Below are 19,503 nucleotides of genomic sequence, written 5' to 3' on the forward strand. Positions count from 1 at the left end.
ACTTAGTGACCGTCCCTATGGTACTGTCTTAAACGACCGAAGAGAACATTTACTTTCTGTGTTTGGATACATTCAAACATAGAATTACTATGCTGTGTGTGTGATGTCACGGCTTTGTCAGATATGCTGTCATAGACAGCTGATCCAAATAGTTGATATCGGTTTCCCCATCAAAACGTTAACATATATTATATCAACGTTCAAATCAAAAGTGTTTATTTGGTGAACGAGGCCATACACAGATAAACGTCTAGATCCATGTTCTATTCTTGAAGTAAACAAATTTGTATCACAACGTTTATTTAAACAGAGTGTTTTCCCGGTAACCGAATTAAATACTTTTCACTCCCCACACATGTAATCATCATGTACATGTAGCTATAGATGTCTGTACACTGCTTAGGACTTTACGATTGTGCTAACTACGGTTTAGTTACAATGTTACAAAAAAACCGTAGTTTATATATTGCATACAGGTATATGTACATTAAAAACGCCAAGGAAATGTAGACTACATAAAAAAAGTTAAGATAACATGGTTGTGTACATAAATAAGAAACTTCAAAAACTCAAAACAAAGTTTGTAGCAGCAATCAGTCGATTAAGAATATAAATCTTCTAATATTCAAATTTCTCAGTATTTGGCACGCCTTCTCTTTGAAGTTATTCCCTTGAGTGACGCAGTAAATTTGGATTATAGAGTTGTCATATTTTAACCGTCAACCCACAGGTGTGAGGTGCGCGCTGCCGATTCAAGTTAATATATTTCGTAGATATTAGAATACGGCCCACATCCTGGTCTAAAGCACACATATAAACACGTGGATACAAACTATCACCGATAACTGTTGTATCACTGACACAATGGAGACTGGTACATGTCTGTACATGTACCAGTCACAAAGCGATGTGGAATCTCCTACACTCACGGTGTCATCAGGAAGTCCTACTGGTGATGTACTTACATGCAAGGACATACACATGAATTACAACGAGGTACGTATCATTCACTGTTTGTAAGTAAGATTTGATGCTTCGACTTTTATGTACAGAATTGCAGGCACTCGCGCAAAACAGTGGATGGTATTTATACATTTCGCCAAAAAATTGTCACTGATTTTGATTAATCAAACAAAATGTTTTGTGGTCATCTGACTAATCATATTGCATTTTTCGCGTAAATCATTTGGCTTCGAAAGATGCCATGATAACCGTGAAAATCCAACTCTGTGACAAGCGATAGTTAATAATATGGTTAGATAACACATATTGATGTGTATAAATGTGGAATGCTGTTAACTGTACCATAATATGAAAGTATATTTTTTGATATACGTCACAGGATCCTTTGTTTTTTTCTTTCAAAACTAATTACACTATATTCTTCGTTGAATGTTACTTACATACGGACCAAAAAAAGTTGATTTATATCAGCTGAGAGCAACTTGTCTCATAAATGTTGCAAAACAATTAACTTAAGATTCAACGATGTAAAATGACTTCTTGCTATATATATTTACAATAAATAACAATGTTGTACTTAATGAGACTTTTTCAAGTAAAACATTATGAAATTATATATAATGCTGAAGTAAAGGTTTCTCATTGTATTTCACACAGCTCTAGTGCTGAGGTAAAGGGGTTTCATTGTATCTAACAAAGCCTTTATTTAACTGCATTTTCATATATGACGTGATGTTTAATTTAATCATTTTTTAGACATTTAGTGAGATGAAGACCACTTACACGGAAAAGCTAGGTGTATCTTGTCAGATTTGCGGCAGTATGTCATCTGGGTTCCATTATGGCGCGTACACGTGCGAGGGATGTAAGGTAAACGTAGTTTTGGTAAATTCAAAATATGATGTCATCTACAGTATAACATCCAGTTGTATAGTAATGGATGCTGGTATACAAGTGTCGTACAGTAATGTATAGTAATGGATGTTGTTATACTAGTGTCGAACATTAATGTATAGTAACGGATGTTGTTATACTAGTGTCGAACAGTAATGTATAGTAATGGATGTTGTTATACTAGTGTCGTAGAGTAATGTACAGTAATGGATGTTGTTATACAAGTGTCGTACAGTAATGTACAGTAATGGATGTTGTTATACAAGTGTCGTACAGTAATGTATAGTAATGGATGTTGTTATACAAGTGTCGGGCAGTAATGTATAGTAATGGATGTTATAAAAGTGTCGTACAGTAATGTATAGTAATGGATGTTATACTAGTGTCGTACAGTAATGTATAGTAATGGATGTTGTTATACAAGTGTCGTACAGTAATGTATAGAAATGGATGTTGTTATCAAAGTGTCGTACAGTAATGTATAGTAATGGATGTTGTTATACTATTGTCGAACAGTAATGTATAGTAATGGATGTTGTTATACTAGTGTCGTACAGTAATGTATAGTAATGGATGTTGTTATACTAGTGTCGGACAGTAATGTATAGTAATGGATTCGGTTATACTAGTGTCGTACAGTAATGTATAGTAATGGATGCTGTTATACACGTGTCGTACAGTAATGTGTAGTAATGGATGTTGTTATACAAGTGTCGTACAGTAATGTATAGTAATGGATTCGGTTATACTAGTGTCGTACAGTAATGTATAGTAATGGATGCTGTTATACACGTGTCGTACAGTAATGTGTAGTAATGGATGCTGTTATGCACGTGTCGTACAGTAATGTAAGTAATTGATGATGTTATACTAGTGTCGTACACTAATGTATAGTAATGGATGCCGTTATACTAGTTTCGTACAGTAATGTATAGTAATGGATGTTGTTATACTAGTGTCGTACAGTAATGTATAGTAATTGATGTTGTTATACTAGTGTCGGACAGTAATGTATAGTAATGGATGTTGTTATACAAGTGTCGTACAGTAATGTATAGTAATGGATGTTGTTATACAAGTGTCGTACAGTAATGTATAGTAATGGATATTGTTATACAGGTGTTATACAGTAATGTATAGTAATGGATGTTGTTATACTAGTGTCGTACAGTAATGTATAGTAATGGATGTTGTTATACTAGTGTCGTACAGTAATGTATAGTAATGGATGTTGTTATACAAGTGTCGTACAGTAATGTATAGTAATGGATGTTGTTATACAAGTGTCGTACAGTAATGTATAGTAATGGATGTTGTTATACTAGTGTCGTACAGTAATGTATAGTAATGGATGTTGTTATACTAGTGTCGTACAGTAATATATAGTAATGGATGATGTTATACTAGTGTCGTACAGTAATGTACAGTAATGGATGTTGTTATACTAGTGTCGTACAGTAATGTATAGTAATGGATGTTGTTATACTAGTGTTTTACAGTAATGTATAGTAATGGATGTTGTTATACTAGTGTCGTACAGTAATGTATAGTAATGGATGTTGTTATACTAGTGTCGTACAGTAATGTATAGTAATGGATGTTGTTATACAAGTGTCGTACAGTAATGTATAATAATGGATGTTGTTATACTAGTGTCGTACAGTAATGTATAGTAATGGATGTTGTTATACTAGTGTCGTACAGTAATGTATAGTAATGGATGTTGTTATACTAGTGTCGTACAGTAATGTATAGTAATGGATGCTGTTATACTAGTGTCGTACTGTAATGTATAGTAATGGATGTTGTTATACAAGTGTCTACAGTAATGTATAGCAATGGATGTTGTTATACTAGTGTCGTACAGTAATGTATAGTAATGGATGCTGTTATACAAGTGTCGTACAGTAATGTATAGCAATGGATGTTGTTATACTAGTGTCGTACAGTAATGTATAGTAATGGATGTTGTTATACAAGTGTCGTACAGAAATGTATAGTAATGGATGTTGTTATACAAGTGTCGTACAGTAATGTATAGTAATGGATGTTGTTATACAAGTGTTGTACAGTAATGTATAGTAATGGATGTTGTTATACAAGTGTCGTACAGTAATGTATAGTAATGGGTGTTGTTATACAAGTGTCGTATAGTAATGGATGTTGTTATACTAGTGACGTACAGTGATGTAAGTAATGGATGTTGTTATACAAGTGTCGTACAGTAATGTATAGTAATGGATGTTGTTATACAAGTGTCGTACAGTAATGGATGTTGTTATACAAGTGTCGTATAGTAATGGATGTTATACTAGTGACGTACAGTGATGTAAGTAATGGATGTTGTTATACAAGTGTCGTACAGTAATGTATAGTAATGGATGTTGTTATACAAGTGTCGTACGGTAATGTAAGTAATGGATGCTATTATACTAGTGTCGTACAGTAATGTATAGTAATGGATGTTGTTATACAAGTGTCGGGCAGTAATGTATAGTAATGGATGTTATAAAAGTGTCGTACAGTAATGTATAGTAATGGATGTTATACTAGTGTCGTACAGTAATGTATAGTAATGGATGTTGTTATACTAGTGTCGTACAGTAATGTACAGTAATGGATGTTGTTATACTAGTGTCGTACAGTAATGTATAGTAATGGATTCGGTTATACTAGTGTCGTACAGTAATGTATAGTAATGGATGTTGTTATACTAGTGTCGTACAGTAATGTATAGTAATGGATTCGGTTATACTAGTGTCGTACAGTAATGTATAGTAATGGATGATGTTATACTAGTGTCGTACAGTAATGTACAGTAATGGATGTTGTTATACTAGTGTCGTACAGTAATGTATAGTAATGGATTCGGTTATACTAGTGTCGTACAGTAATGTATAGTAATGGATGTTGTTATACAAGTGTCGTACAGTAATGTAAGTAATGGATGCTATTATACTAGTGTCGTACAGTAATGTATAGTAATGGATGTTGTTATACAAGTGTCGGGCAGTAATGTATAGTAATGGATGTTATAAAAGTGTCGTACAGTAATGTATAGTAATGGATGTTATACTAGTGTCGTACAGTAATGTATAGTAATGGATGTTATACTAGTGTCGTACAGTAATGTATAGTAATGGATGTTGTTATCAAAGTGTCGTACAGTAATGTATAGTAATGGATGTTGTTATACTAGTGTCGAACAGTAATGTATAGTAATGGATGTAGTTATACTAGTGTCGTACAGTAATGTATAGTAATGGATGTTGTTATACTAGTGTCGTACAGTAATGTATAGTAATGGATTCGGTTATACTAGTGTCGTACAGTAATGTATAGTAATGGATGCTGTTATACACGTGTCGTACAGTAATGTGTAGTAATGGATGTTGTTATACAAGTGTCGTACAGTAATGTATAGTAATGGATTCGGTTATACTAGTGTCGTACAGTAATGTATAGTAATGGATGCTGTTATACACGTGTCGTACAGTAATGTGTAGTAATGGATGCTGTTATGCACGTGTCGTACAGTAATGTAAGTAATTGATGATGTTATACTAGTGTCGTACACTAATGTATAGTAATGGATGCCGTTATACTAGTTTCGTACAGTAATGTATAGTAATGGATGTTGTTATACTAGTGTCGTACAGTAATGTATAGTAATTGATGTTGTTATACTAGTGTCGGACAGTAATGTATAGTAATGGATGTTGTTATACAAGTGTTGTACAGTAATGTATAGTAATGGATGTTGTTATACTAGTGTCGTACAGTAATGTATAGTAATGGATGTTGTTATACAAGTGTTGTACAGTAATGTATAGTCATGGATATTGTTATACAGGTGTTATACAGTAATGTATAGTAATAGATGTTGTTATACTAGTGTCGTACAGTAATGTATAGTAATGGATGTTGTTATACTAGTGTCGTACAGTAATGTATAGTAATGGATGTTGTTATACAAGTGTCGTACAGTAATGTATAGTAATGGATGTTGTTATACAAGTGTCGTACAGTAATGTATAGTAATGGATGTTGTTATACTAGTGTCGTACAGTAATGTATAGTAATGGATGTTGTTATACTAGTGTCGTACAGTAATGTCTAGTAATGGATGATGTTATACTAGTGTCGTACAGTAATGTACAGTAATGGATGTTGTTATACTAGTGTCGTACAGTAATGTATAGTAATGGATGTTGTTATACTAGTGTTTTACAGTAATGTATAGTAATGGATGTTGTTATACTAGTGTCGTACAGTAATGTATAGTAATGGATGTTGTTATACAAGTGTCGCACAGTAATGTATAGTAATGGATGTTGTTATACTAGTGTCGTACAGTAATGTATAGTAATGGATGTTGTTATACTAGTGTCGTACAGTAATGTATAGTAATGGATGTTGTTATACTAGTGTCGTACAGTAATGTATAGTAATGGATGCTGTTATACTAGTGTCGTACAGTAATGTATAGTAATGGATGTTGTTATACAAGTGTCTACAGTAATGTATAGCAATGGATGTTGTTATACTAGTGTCGTACAGTAATGTATAGTAATGGATGCTGTTATACAAGTGTCGTACAGTAATGTATAGCAATGGATGTTGTTATACTAGTGTCGTACAGTAATGTATAGTAATGGATGTTGTTATACAAGTGTCGTACAGAAATGTATAGTAATGGATGTTGTTATACAAGTGTCGTACAGTAATGTATAGTAATGGATGTTGTTATACAAGTGTTGTACAGTAATGTATAGTAATGGATGTTGTTATACAAGTGTCGTACAGTAATGTATAGTAATGGGTGTTGTTATACAAGTGTCGTATAGTAATGGATGTTGTTATACAAGTGTCGTACAGTAATGAATGTTGTTATACTAGTGACGTACAGTGATGTAAGTAATGGATGTTGTTATACAAGTGTCGTACAGTAATGTATAGTAATGGATGTTGTTATACAAGTGTCGTACAGTAATGTAAGTAATGGATGCTATTATACTAGTGTCGTACAGTAATGTATAGTAATGGATGTTGTTATACAAGTGTCGGGCAGTAATGTATAGTAATGGATGTTATACTAGTGTCGTACAGTAATGTATAGTAATGGATGTTATACTAGTGTCGTACAGTAATGTATAGTAATGGATGTTGTTATACAAGTGTCGTACAGTAATGTATAGAAATGGATGTTGTTATCAAAGTGTCGTACAGTAATGTATAGTAATGGATGTTGTTATACTAGTGTCGAACAGTAATGTATAGTAATGGATGTAGTTATACTAGTGTCGTACCATGATGTATAGTAATGGATGTTGTTATACTAGTGTCGTACAGTAATGTATAGTAATGGATTCGGTTATACTAGTGTCGTACAGTAATGTATAGTAATGGATGCTGTTATACACGTGTCGTACAGTAATGTGTAGTAATGGATGTTGTTATACTAGTGTCGTACAGTAATGTATAGTAATGGATTCGGTTATACTAGTGTCGTACAGTAATGTATAGTAATGGATGTTGTTATACAAGTGTCGGACAGTAATGTATAGTAATGGATGTTGTTATACTAGTGTTTTACAGTAATGTATAGTAATGGATGTTGTTATACTAGTGTCGTACAGTAATGTATAGTAATGGATGTTGTTATACTAGTGTCGTACAGTAATGTATAGTAATGGATGTTGTTATACTAGTGTCGTACAGTAATGTATAGTAATGGATGCTGTTATACTAGTGTCGTACAGTAATGTATAGTAATGGATGTTGTTATACAAGTGTCTACAGTAATGTATAGCAATGGATGTTGTTATACTAGTGTCGTACAGTAATGTATAGTAATGGATGCTGTTATACAAGTGTCGTACAGTAATGTATAGCAATGGATGTTGTTATACTAGTGTCGTACAGTAATGTATAGTAATGGATGTTGTTATACAAGTGTCGTACAGAAATGTATAGTAATGGATGTTGTTATACAAGTGTCGTACAGTAATGTATAGTAATGGATGTTGTTATACAAGTGTCGTACAGTAATGTATAGTAATGGATGTTGTTATACTAGTGTCGTACAGTAATGTATAGTAATGGATGTTGTTATACAAGTGTCGTACAGTAATGTACAGTAATGGATGTTGTTATACAAGTGTCATACAGTAATGTATAGTAATGGTTGTTGTTATACAAGTGTCGTAGAGTAATGTATAGTAATGGATGTTGTTATACAAGTGTCATACAGTAATGTATAGTAATGGATGTTGTTATACTAGTGTCATACAGTAATGTATAGTAATGGATGCTGTTATACTAGTGTCGTACAGTAATGTATAGTAATGGTTGTTGTTATACAAGTGTCATACAGTAATGTATAGTAATGGATGTTGTTATACTAGTGTCGTACAGTAATGTATAGTAATGGATGCTGTTATACTAGTGTCGTACAGTAATGTATAGTAATGGATGTTGTTATACAAGTGTCTACAGTAATGTATAGCAATGGATGTTGTTATACTAGTGTCGTACAGTAATGTATAGTAATGGATGCTGTTATACAAGTGTCGTACAGTAATGTATAGCAATGGATGTTGTTATACTAGTGTCGTACAGTAATGTATAGTAATGGATGTTGTTATACAAGTGTCGTACAGAAATGTATAGTAATGGATGTTGTTATACAAGTGTCGTACAGTAATGTATAGTAATGGATGTTGTTATACAAGTGTCGTACAGTAATGTATAGTAATGGATGTTGTTATACTAGTGTCGTACAGTAATGTATAGTAATGGATGTTGTTATACAAGTGTCGTACAGTAATGTACAGTAATGGATGTTGTTATACAAGTGTCATACAGTAATGTATAGTAATGGTTGTTGTTATACAAGTGTCGTAGAGTAATGTATAGTAATGGATGTTGTTATACAAGTGTCATACAGTAATGTATAGTAATGGATGTTGTTATACTAGTGTCTACAGTAATGTATAGTAATGGTTGTTGTTATACAAGTGTCGTACAGTAATGTATAGTAATGGATGTTGTTATACAAGTGTCATACAGTAATGTATAGTAATGGATGTTGTTATACTAGTGTCGTACAGTAATGTATAGTAATGGATGTTGTTATACAAGTGTCGTACAGTAATGTATAGTAATGGATGTTGTTATACAAGTGTCGAACAGTTATGTATAGTAATGGATGTTGTTATACTAGTGTCGTACAGTAATGTACAGTAATGGATGTTGTTATACTAGTGTCGTACAGTAATGTATAGTAATGGATTCGGTTATACTAGTGTCGTACAGTAATGTATAGTAATGGATGTTGTTATACAAGTGTCGTACAGTAATGTATAGTAATGGATGTCGTTATACAAGTGTCGTACAGTAATGTAAGTAATGGATGTTGTTATACAAGTGTCGTACAGTAATGTATAGTAATTGATGTTGTTATACAAGTGTCGTACAGTAATGTATAGTAATGGATGTTGTTATACAAGTGTCGGGCAGTAATGTATAGTAATGGATGCTATAAAAGTGTCGTACAGTAATGTATAGTAATGGATGTTATACTAGTGTCGTACAGTAATGTATAGTAATGGATGTTATACTAGTGTCGTACAGTAATGTATAGTAATGGATGTTGTTATACAAGTGTCGTACAGTAATGTATAGAAATGGATGTTGTTATACCAGTGTCGAACAGTAATGTATAGTAATGGATGTTGTTATACAAGTGTCGTACAGTGATGTATAGTTATGGATGTTGTTATACTAGTGTCGTACAGTAATGTATAGTAATGGATGTTGTTATACTGGTGTCATACAGTAATGTTTAGTAATGGATGTTGTTATACTAGTGTCGTACAGTAATGTATAGTAATGGATGTTGTTATACTAGTGTCGTACAGTAATGTATAGTAATGGATGATGTTATACTAGTGTCGTACAGTAATGTATAGTAATGGATGTTGTTATACTAGTGTCGTACAGTAATGTATAGTAATGGATGTTGTTATACTAGTGTCGTACAGTAATGTATAGTAATGGATGTTGTTATACTAGTGTCGTACAGTAATGTATAGTAATGGATGTTGTTATACTAGTGTCTACAGTAATGTATAGTAATGGATGCTGTTATACTAGTGTCGTACAGTAATGTATAGTAATGGATGCTGTTATACAAGTGTCGTACAGTAATGTATAGTAATGGATGTTGTTATACAAGTGTCGTACAGTAATGTATAGTAATGGATGTTGTTATACTAGTGTCGTACAGTAATGTATAGTAATGGATGCTGTTATACTAGTGTCGTACAGCAATGTATAGTAATGGATGTTGTTATACAAGTGTCGTACAGTAATGTATAGTAATGGATGTTGTTATACTAGTGTCGTACCATGATGTATAGTAATGGATGTTGTTATACTGGTGTCATACAGTAATGTATAGTAATGGATGTTGTTATACTAGTGTCGTACAGTAATGCATAGTAATGGATGTTGTTATACTAGTGTCGTACAGTAATGTATAGTAATGGATGCCGTTATACTAGTTTCGTACAGTAATGTATAGTAATGGATGTTGTTATACTAGTGTCGTACAGTAATGTATAGTAATTGATGTTGTTATACTAGTGTCGTACAGTAATGTATAGTAATGGATGTTGTTATACTAGTGTCGTACAGTAATGTATAGTAATGGATGTTGTTATAAAAGTGTCGTACAGTAATGTATAGTAATGGATTCTGGTATACAAGTTTCGTACAGTAATGTAAGTAATGGATGATGTTATACTAGTGTCGTAGAGTACTGTATAGTAATGGATGTTGTTATACAAGTGTCGTACAGTAATGTATAGTAATGGATGCTGTTATACTAGTGTCGTACAGTAATGTATAGTAATGGATGTTGTTATACAAGTGTCGTACAGTAATGTAAGTAATGGATGCTGTTATACAAGTGTCGTACAGTAATGTATAGTAATGGATGTTGTTATACTAGTGTCGTACAGTAATGTATAGTAATGGATGCTGTTATACACGTGTCGTACAGTAATGTGTAGTAATGGATGTTGTTATACAAGTGTCGTACAGTAATGTATAGTAATGGATTCGGTTATACTAGTGTCGTACAGTAATGTATAGTAATGGATGCTGTTATACACGTGTCGTACAGTAATGTGTAGTAATGGATGCTGTTATGCACGTGTCGTACAGTTATGTAAGTAATGGATGATGTTATACTAGTGTCGTACAGTAATGTATAGTAATGGATGCCGTTATACTAGTTTCGTACAGTAATGTATAGTAATGGATGTTGTTATACTAGTGTCGTACAGTAATGTATAGTAATTGATGTTGTTATACTAGTGTCGTACCATGATGTATAGTAATGGATGTTGTTATACTAGTGTCGTACAGTAATGTATAGTAATGGATGTTGTTATACTAGTGTCGTACAGTAATGTATAGAAATGGATGTTGTTATACTAGTGTCGTACAGTAATGTATAGTAATGGATGTTGTTATACAAGTGTCGTACAGCAATGTATAGTAATGGATGTTGTTATACAAGTGTCGTACAGTAATGTATAGTAATGGATGCCGTTATACTAGTTTCGTACAGTAATGTATAGTAATGGATGTTGTTATACTAGTGTCGTACAGTAATGTATAGTAATGGATGTTGTTATACAAGTGTCGTACAGCAATGTATAGTAATGGATGCTGTTATACAAGTGTCGTACAGTAATGTATAATAATGGATGTTGTTATACTAGTGTCGTACAGTAATGTATAGTAATGGATGTTGTTATACTAGTGTCGTACAGTAATGTATAGTAATGGATGTTGTTATACTAGTGTCGTACAGTAATGTATAGTAATGGATGTTGTTATACAAGTGTCGTACAGCAATGTATAGTAATGGATGTTGTTATACAAGTGTCGTACAGTAATGTATAGTAATGGATGCTGTTATACTAGTGTCGTAGAGTACTGTATAGTAATGGATGTTGTTATACAAGTGTCGTAAACTAATGTATAATAATGGATGTTGTTATAAAAGTGTCGTACAGTAATGTATAGTAATGGATTCTGGTATACAAGTTTCGTACAGTAATGTAAGTAATGGATGATGTTATACTAGTGTCGTAGAGTACTGTATAGTAATGGATGTTGTTATACAAGTGTCGTAAACTAATGTATAATAATGGATGTTGTTATAAAAGTGTCGTACAGTAATGTATAGTAATGGATTCTGGTATACAAGTTTCGTACAGTAATGTAAGTAATGGATGATGTTATACTAGTGTCGTACAGTAATGTATAGTAATGGATGTTGTTATACAAGTGTCGTACAGTAATGTATAGTAATGGATGATGTTATACAAGTGTCGAACAGTTTAACAGTTAATGCTTAGTTAGTACTCGGTTAATAGTACCCAGATTATACCCAGTTAATACCAAGTTAATAATGAGTTAATACTCAGTTTGTCATTTAAAGCAGTTATTCCAAATTCTTTTGGTAACGAATCCATGTCACGACACTTTATCAATTACTGTATTACATTCATTTTAAGTTTTCATTTAAAATACTTATTCCAAATTGCCATTTCAGGCATTCTTTCACAGGTGTACAAAAAAGAACATCATCTTTCAAAAATGCGCGAAAGGAAAGAGTTGTCGCTCTAATAATGGATCTAAATATAAATGTAGGCTTTGTAGATACCAGAAGTGTGTACAGGTCGGGATGTCTATTGGTGGTAAGTATATCTATACAATATATTGGAAACATAACATTATACAAACACATTGTAAATAAAATTGCCAGAAATAAGAGAATTTTTATCACTTCCTTTTAAAACGTAACTTGGTTGATAATAACTTGCCATTATCAATGATAATGTTTGATTTTGTCGATAATCTAGTTAACACGTAAATCGTGTTGTATTCATCATAAGACAAAAGTTACGTATGGGTAAAGGTCATTTTATGTGGTCTATATTGCCATTCGCCGATATTCCCATCGAGTTCAATACTACACGAGACCTACCTCGTTATGCGATTAACACTGCATGTCCTTTTTCTTGACTTTGTCTCTTTTCAAGGTGGACATTGGTCATATAATGAAATATATTGTATTGAGAACATATCAAATTCTACACTTACATACATTTTGCCTCCAAATGTCCATTCCTTCAATAATTGACTTTCTTGGTTAGTTAAGTGTCCGGCTTAACCAAAAAATAGTAACCAATTATATTCATTTTTTTATAGGGAAAAAGATAATATTTGATTTACACTTAGTTTAATTTACGCAGAAACTTGTAATTTGCTTTGACGGCAACCCCCTTCTATGTCTCTTTGTATTCAGCTTCGAATTTTGCCCTTGGTTTAAACCATGAGGTTTTGTGGTCATCATCTTCATCTAACTGGGGAACGTATTCACTTGTGCGATATGAAAGATCATATTCTCTAGAAAGGCTCTCCTTACACCACGGTATTATACTGTTGTTTGTCATATTCTCTAGAAAGGCCCTCCTTACACCACGGTATTATACTGTTGTTTGTCATGTTCTCTAGAAAGGCCCTCCTTACACCACGGTATTATACTGTTGTTTGTCATATTCTCTAGAAAGGCCCTCCTTACACCACAGTATTATACCGTTGTTTGTCATGTTCTCTAGAAAGGCCCTCCTTACACCACGGTATTATACTGTTGTTTGTCATGTTCTCTAGAAAGGCCCTCCTTACACCACGGTATTATACCGTTGTTTGTCATGTTCTCTAGAAAGGCTCTCCTTACACCACGGTATTATACTGTTGTTTGTCATATTCTCTAGAAAGGCCCTCCTTACACCACGGTATTATACTGTTGTTTGTCATATTCTCTAGAAAGGCTCTCCTTACACCACAGTATTATACTGTTGTTTGTCATATTCTCTAGAAAGGCCCTCCTTACACCACGGTATTATACTGTTGTTTGTCATGTTCTCTAGAAAGGCCCTCCTTACACCACGGTATTATACCGTTGTTTGTCATGTTCTCTAGAAAGGCTCTCCTTACACCACGGTATTATACTGTTGTTTGTCATGTTCTCTAGAAAGGCCCTCCTTACACCACGGTATTATACTGTTGTTTGTCATATTCTCAAGAAAGGCCCTCCTTACACCACGGTATTATACTGTTGTTTGTCATGTTCTCTAGAAAGGCCCTCCTTACACCACAGTATTATACTGTTGTTTGTCATGTTCTCTAGAAAGGCTCTCCTTACACCCCCCGGTATTATACTGTTGTTTGTCATGTTCTCTAGAAAGGCCCTCCTTACACCACGGTATTATACTGTTGTTTGTCATATTCTCTAGAAAGGCCCTCCTTACACCACAGTATTATACCGTTGTTTGTCATATTCTCTAGAAAGGCCCTCCTTACACCACGGTATTATACTGTTGTTTGTCATATTCTCTAGAAAGGCTCTCCTTACACCACGGTATTATACTGTTGTTTGTCATATTCTCTAGAAAGGCCCTCCTTACACCACGGTATTATACTGTTGTTTGTCATATTCTCTAGAAAGGCTCTCCTTACACCACAGTATTATACTGTTGTTTGTCATGTTCTCTAGAAAGGCCCTCCTTACACCACAGTATTATACTGTTGTTTGTCATATTCTCTAGAAAGGCCCTCCTTACACCACGGTATTATACTGTTGTTTGTCATATTCTCTAGAAAGGCCCTCCTTACACCACGGTATTATACTGTTGTTTGTCATGTTCTCTAGAAAGGCCCTCCTTACACCACAGTATATTGTATTATACTTTTGTTTTACCTAATGTTTATATTTCATATAGCGATCAGAGTTGGCAGAATGCCAAATACTGAACGTGAAAAGCTGCGAGCTAACCGCACGGATACGATAGGATATAAACGTCGCCTCCTAGATATTTCGAACATAATTACAACGAATTTCACTAAAATTTTCTTCAAGTCTTCCATATTCGAAAGTTTCTCTATAGGCAATGTAAGTATGATGTACCTTAACAAGCGTGATTTATGACTATTATTTGTCAGTATGATTCATACGTCCATGCATATCTATCAATTAATACGCAATGTCCTTTGATCAGCAAAATGTTTCTTTCCGATTTGAATTACAAAACTTATTCAGCCTTGGAATATATTACAGAACATCCCTATATAGAAAACAATTACTTTCAGTCCTTGTTGAAGCATTAATTAACCAGAGACTAAGATATAATCATTTGATATATTGTCAGTGTTATGTCTGGTCGTATGCATAACAATGTTTTTTTCTACTTCTTTTAGGCCGTTGATGAGGATTATTCTGGATTTGTAATAAGCAAACTTGACTCATTTGGTTTTCATCAACTTGGAGTCATTACTATATATCACGAAATGCTGGTACCTATGATAAAGGATACGATCAAATTCGCCAAAAAATTACCGGGATTTTTAGATTTACGACTTAGTGACAGAGTGGTGTTAATGAAAGAAGGAGCTTTATGCGTTTGCATATTAATGGTATGTGTCCATGATTATTGTCCCTGAATACACAGTAATGATGATAATGAAATCTTAACATGTATATAATGAACGCTGTTTTAAAATGATTTAATGGTTACCGGTTTGGTACATTTATATAGAGGGTATCTAACAGTGTCTTCAGTAATACCAAATATATTTCACGAGTGGGGCTAATATTTTGATATTTTTCTCGAGTGCGCAGTACGAGTGAAATTTATCAACACATTAACCACACGAGTGAAATATATTTTGTGTCACTGAAGATACTTAAGAAATAATTAACGATGATTCGTGTATTGTTGCAGGATATACAACGAGGACGAGGATATTTTGCAATTAAATTAATAACGAAGGCCGCAGGCCTTCGTTATTAATTAAAATTGCAAAATATCCGAGTCCGAGTTGTATATCCTGCAACAATACACGAGTCAAAGTTTATTATTTCTATTCTACCATGTACTGTTTAGTTCTGAGATCGACCTCTTTCTAATAGAAAAACAGCAAAGAAACCCCGGGAAAACCTTGTAATTTATTTCTTGAGTTTTGCATTATTTGTTGATGAAATATACAGGCAATACAGTACTACGATCAAGAGCATCTATCATATGGCATTGATTTTGAAAATTAAAATTGTAACAGCCGTGACTCACGACCGTGTATTATTGGCACGAGCGTGGGTTATTGGAAAATAATACATGGTTTTAAACCAATCAAAACTGGCGTTACATAGCAAACATGGTAGAATGTTAGATATTATGTTTAGTACATTTGTTATAGCAAAGTATACCGGGTCAGCTTTTGCCCCATTGTCATCTGTCTTTTTATTGGTCAAATAAAAAAAGTGATATTTTACACAAACGAAAAATATCTTTTTCATGGAATGAATAATTTTTGATATTTCATATTTCACAGGTTAAATGTTATGAAGTTGATTTTAACAAGCAACCATAAGCCCACCAATGCGTTATTTTTCACAAGTCACACGCGTACCCCCGTCACTTTGGGATACGTCCTTAGTGGACAATTCTGTTGAATATGTTTTTGGATATATTTCATTACAACTAAAGGGAAACTCTAACGAAATAAATATTCCTTGAAGAAATATTGATAACAATCATTTATGAATCAAAACAGTTAATTCATGTAGAACCTGCGTATCTACCGACAGGCCAGACGATATTCCTATAAATGATTGTTTTGTGAGTGATTTAATTGATACTATGGTTTTGATAAAACTATATAAAGGTTATCTTTTCCATATTAAAAAAAAGAAAGAAGAAAAAAAACAGATTTAGGTTTATAATCATTTATTGAATTTAAAAGCAGATTTCTACATAATATGGTCAATGTAGCTAGGGACATATCTAAGATTGGACTGAAATTAAGAAAATAGCTAAAATATTGTAACTGTTACCCCAAATCTGTTCGCTTATTAACTACATACATGTAGGACATACGTTTCCTCTGAGCTTACAAATTTCTTTGAAACATTGCTCTAATAAATCGCGAAGTAGAAACTTCTTTAACGGCATTTGTTGTTTTGAAATATCAGCAAGAAATAGTGTTTTACTTATTAACTATTTGATTGCTGGGATGATATCTTTATGAACAGTTTTTAACAGTTGTTTAACAAACAAAAACTGGGTACTCTACTGTGTTTTCACCATTTACAGATGTACGGGTCATTTGTTGGACCACATGTTCGATTAAATGGTAAAACAGCAAACTTGTACCTAACTCACGAGGCTATTGGTAAATGTTCTGAGACACAAATACTTTTTGGCAAAATAATACAGATATCGGAAAGGATCCATCAATTGAACCTTCACAAGACGGAGTTAGCCTTATTTGCATCGATGATTCTTTTATCAGGTATGTTGGCAGTTTATTTACAGTGTGTTCTTAACAAGACCTAGATCACCGATATGTAGACTCTTACATGGTCCTTAACATGGTCTAGATCACCGATATGTAGACTCTTACATGGTCCTTAACATGGTCTAGATCACCGATATGTAGACTCTTACATGGTCCTTAACATGGTCTAGATCACCGATTTGTAGACTCTTACATGGTTCTTAACATGGTCTAGATCACCGATATGTAGACTCTCACATGGTCCTTAACATGGTCTAGATCACCGATATGTAGACTCTTACATGGTCCTTAACATGGTCTAGATCGACAGTTTGTAGTCTCTTACATGGTCCTTAACATGGTCTAGATCACCGATATGTAGACTCTTACATGGTCCTTAACATGGTGATCACCGGTTTGTTGAATCTATCATGGTCCTTAGCATAGCGTAGACAACCAATTTTAATACCAGTAACCCTAACATGTTTCTTAACATGGTCCAGACCACCGTTTGAATATCCTAACATGGTCCTTATAATGGCCTAGATCATCGGATTTTAGACCCTAACATGGTGCTTAAAATGGTTTAGATCGACGGTTTGTAGACCTTAACATGGTCCTTAGCATGGCGTAGATCACCGGTTTTAATACCTTAAACGGTTCTTAACAAAATCTAGATCGAAGGTTTGTTGACCCTTTGGTTTATTTGGTTTGGTTTATTTTGTTTAACGTCCTATTAACAGCCAGTTGTCATTTAAGGACGTGTCTGGTTTTGGAGGTGGAGGAAATCCGGAGTACCCGGATAAAAACCACCGACCTACGGTCAGTACCAGGCAACTGCCCCACGTGGGTTTTGAACCCGCACCGGAGAGGTGGAGGGCTAGTGATATAGTGTCGGGACACCTTCACCACTCTGCCACCGCGGCCCAAACTGTTGACCCTCACATGGTCCTTAGCCTGGCGTAGATCACCGTTTTTTGACCTGGACATGTTTCTTAACATGGCCTAGATCAACGGCTTGAATACCCTTACATGGTCCTTATCATGGTCTAGATAACCGGTTTTTAGATCCAGACATGGTCCTTTATATGGTCTAAATCACTTGTTTGTAGACCCTAAACATCAATATATAATACTGGTCTTACATTACGGCGCCCATTCATTTTCGTACAATTGCATTTCATTGAAAATAATATTAAACCTGAGGTTGATGGTTTACCATGTTTTAAGTCAAATATGTACATAAGTATATAACGTCCAAGTTCTTTTATATAAATGTCGGTATTCTCTGTTATTCAATAGAAATATCACTTCAAAAGCAGTGTACACTATGAACGGGCGCTTGTCTGCTTAAATAAAACACAATTTATCGTTATATTATGAAATAATACTAATTCTGTACGTCGTGTGTTTATTTCTCAGATAACAAACTGCTGGAAGAACGAGACAGAATTCGTTCAATTGCTGAAGATGTCACTCAAGCTATTCAAATGGAATTCGGTCATATTCGGTCGGAGGATAGAGACATACATCTGTCGTTGTTGGCATTAAAAGACGATTTGAAGCAAACGTCGATGGAATTCATCACTAACTTAAAGAATGGATATTATAGCTTTCCCGAGGAGGAATGTGAAGAACACTTGCTATTAAAAGAAATATTCGATATTTGATGTGTTCATCATAGACGACCAAATGACTTCTAAATATCACTTAAGGCAAATGCGTACAATGTCCAATTATATTACAATAACCGCAAGGTATTCAAAACGCGATGTACTTTATGAAAAATATAAGCGGAATTTTAATTTATCAAATAAAAATGGAATGTGAACTACCAATGCATGTACTTTCTGGAAAATAATAAATGTCAATGGAAGTGGGTCAGTTTTGTATTATATTTCTCAAAGATCTAATATCAGTACCGCATACTTATTATTATTTCGAAATGCACCATGCTAAACGCACGACAGACAAAAACAAAAGAACGATATTTGTCTCTTAGCGACTACTCAACTAATTACAATAAGTCATTCGTCTCCTAGCGTCTACTCAACTGATTACAATAAGTCATTCGTCTCTTAGCGTCTACTCATCAACTAATTACAATAAGTCATTCGTCTCCTAGCGTCTACTCAACTAATTACAATAAGTCATTTGTCTCTTAGCGACTACTCATCAACTAATTACAATAAGTCATTTGTCTCTTAGCGTCTACTCAACTGATTACAA

General features: G+C 33.9%; 1 protein-coding gene across 1 annotated transcript; it reads left to right on the top strand.

Annotated features, from left to right (window-relative positions):
* The first annotated feature begins 791 nt into the window (after positions 1 to 791).
* Positions 792 to 19,155, top strand: LOC117339313 (nuclear receptor ROR-alpha-like). Its single transcript, XM_033900840.1, has 7 exons — positions 792 to 996; positions 1,720 to 1,833; positions 12,491 to 12,635; positions 14,724 to 14,893; positions 15,199 to 15,414; positions 17,091 to 17,289; positions 18,697 to 19,155. The coding sequence occupies exons 1-7, from the start codon at positions 865 to 867 to the stop codon at positions 18,942 to 18,944; spliced, it is 1,224 nt and encodes a 407-aa protein (XP_033756731.1). The 5' UTR covers positions 792 to 864; the 3' UTR covers positions 18,945 to 19,155.
* The last annotated feature ends 348 nt before the right edge of the window (positions 19,156 to 19,503 follow it).

This window comes from Pecten maximus, chromosome 12 (genome assembly GCF_902652985.1).
Source record: "Pecten maximus chromosome 12, xPecMax1.1, whole genome shotgun sequence".
NCBI classification, from domain to species: domain Eukaryota; kingdom Metazoa; phylum Mollusca; class Bivalvia; order Pectinida; family Pectinidae; genus Pecten; species Pecten maximus.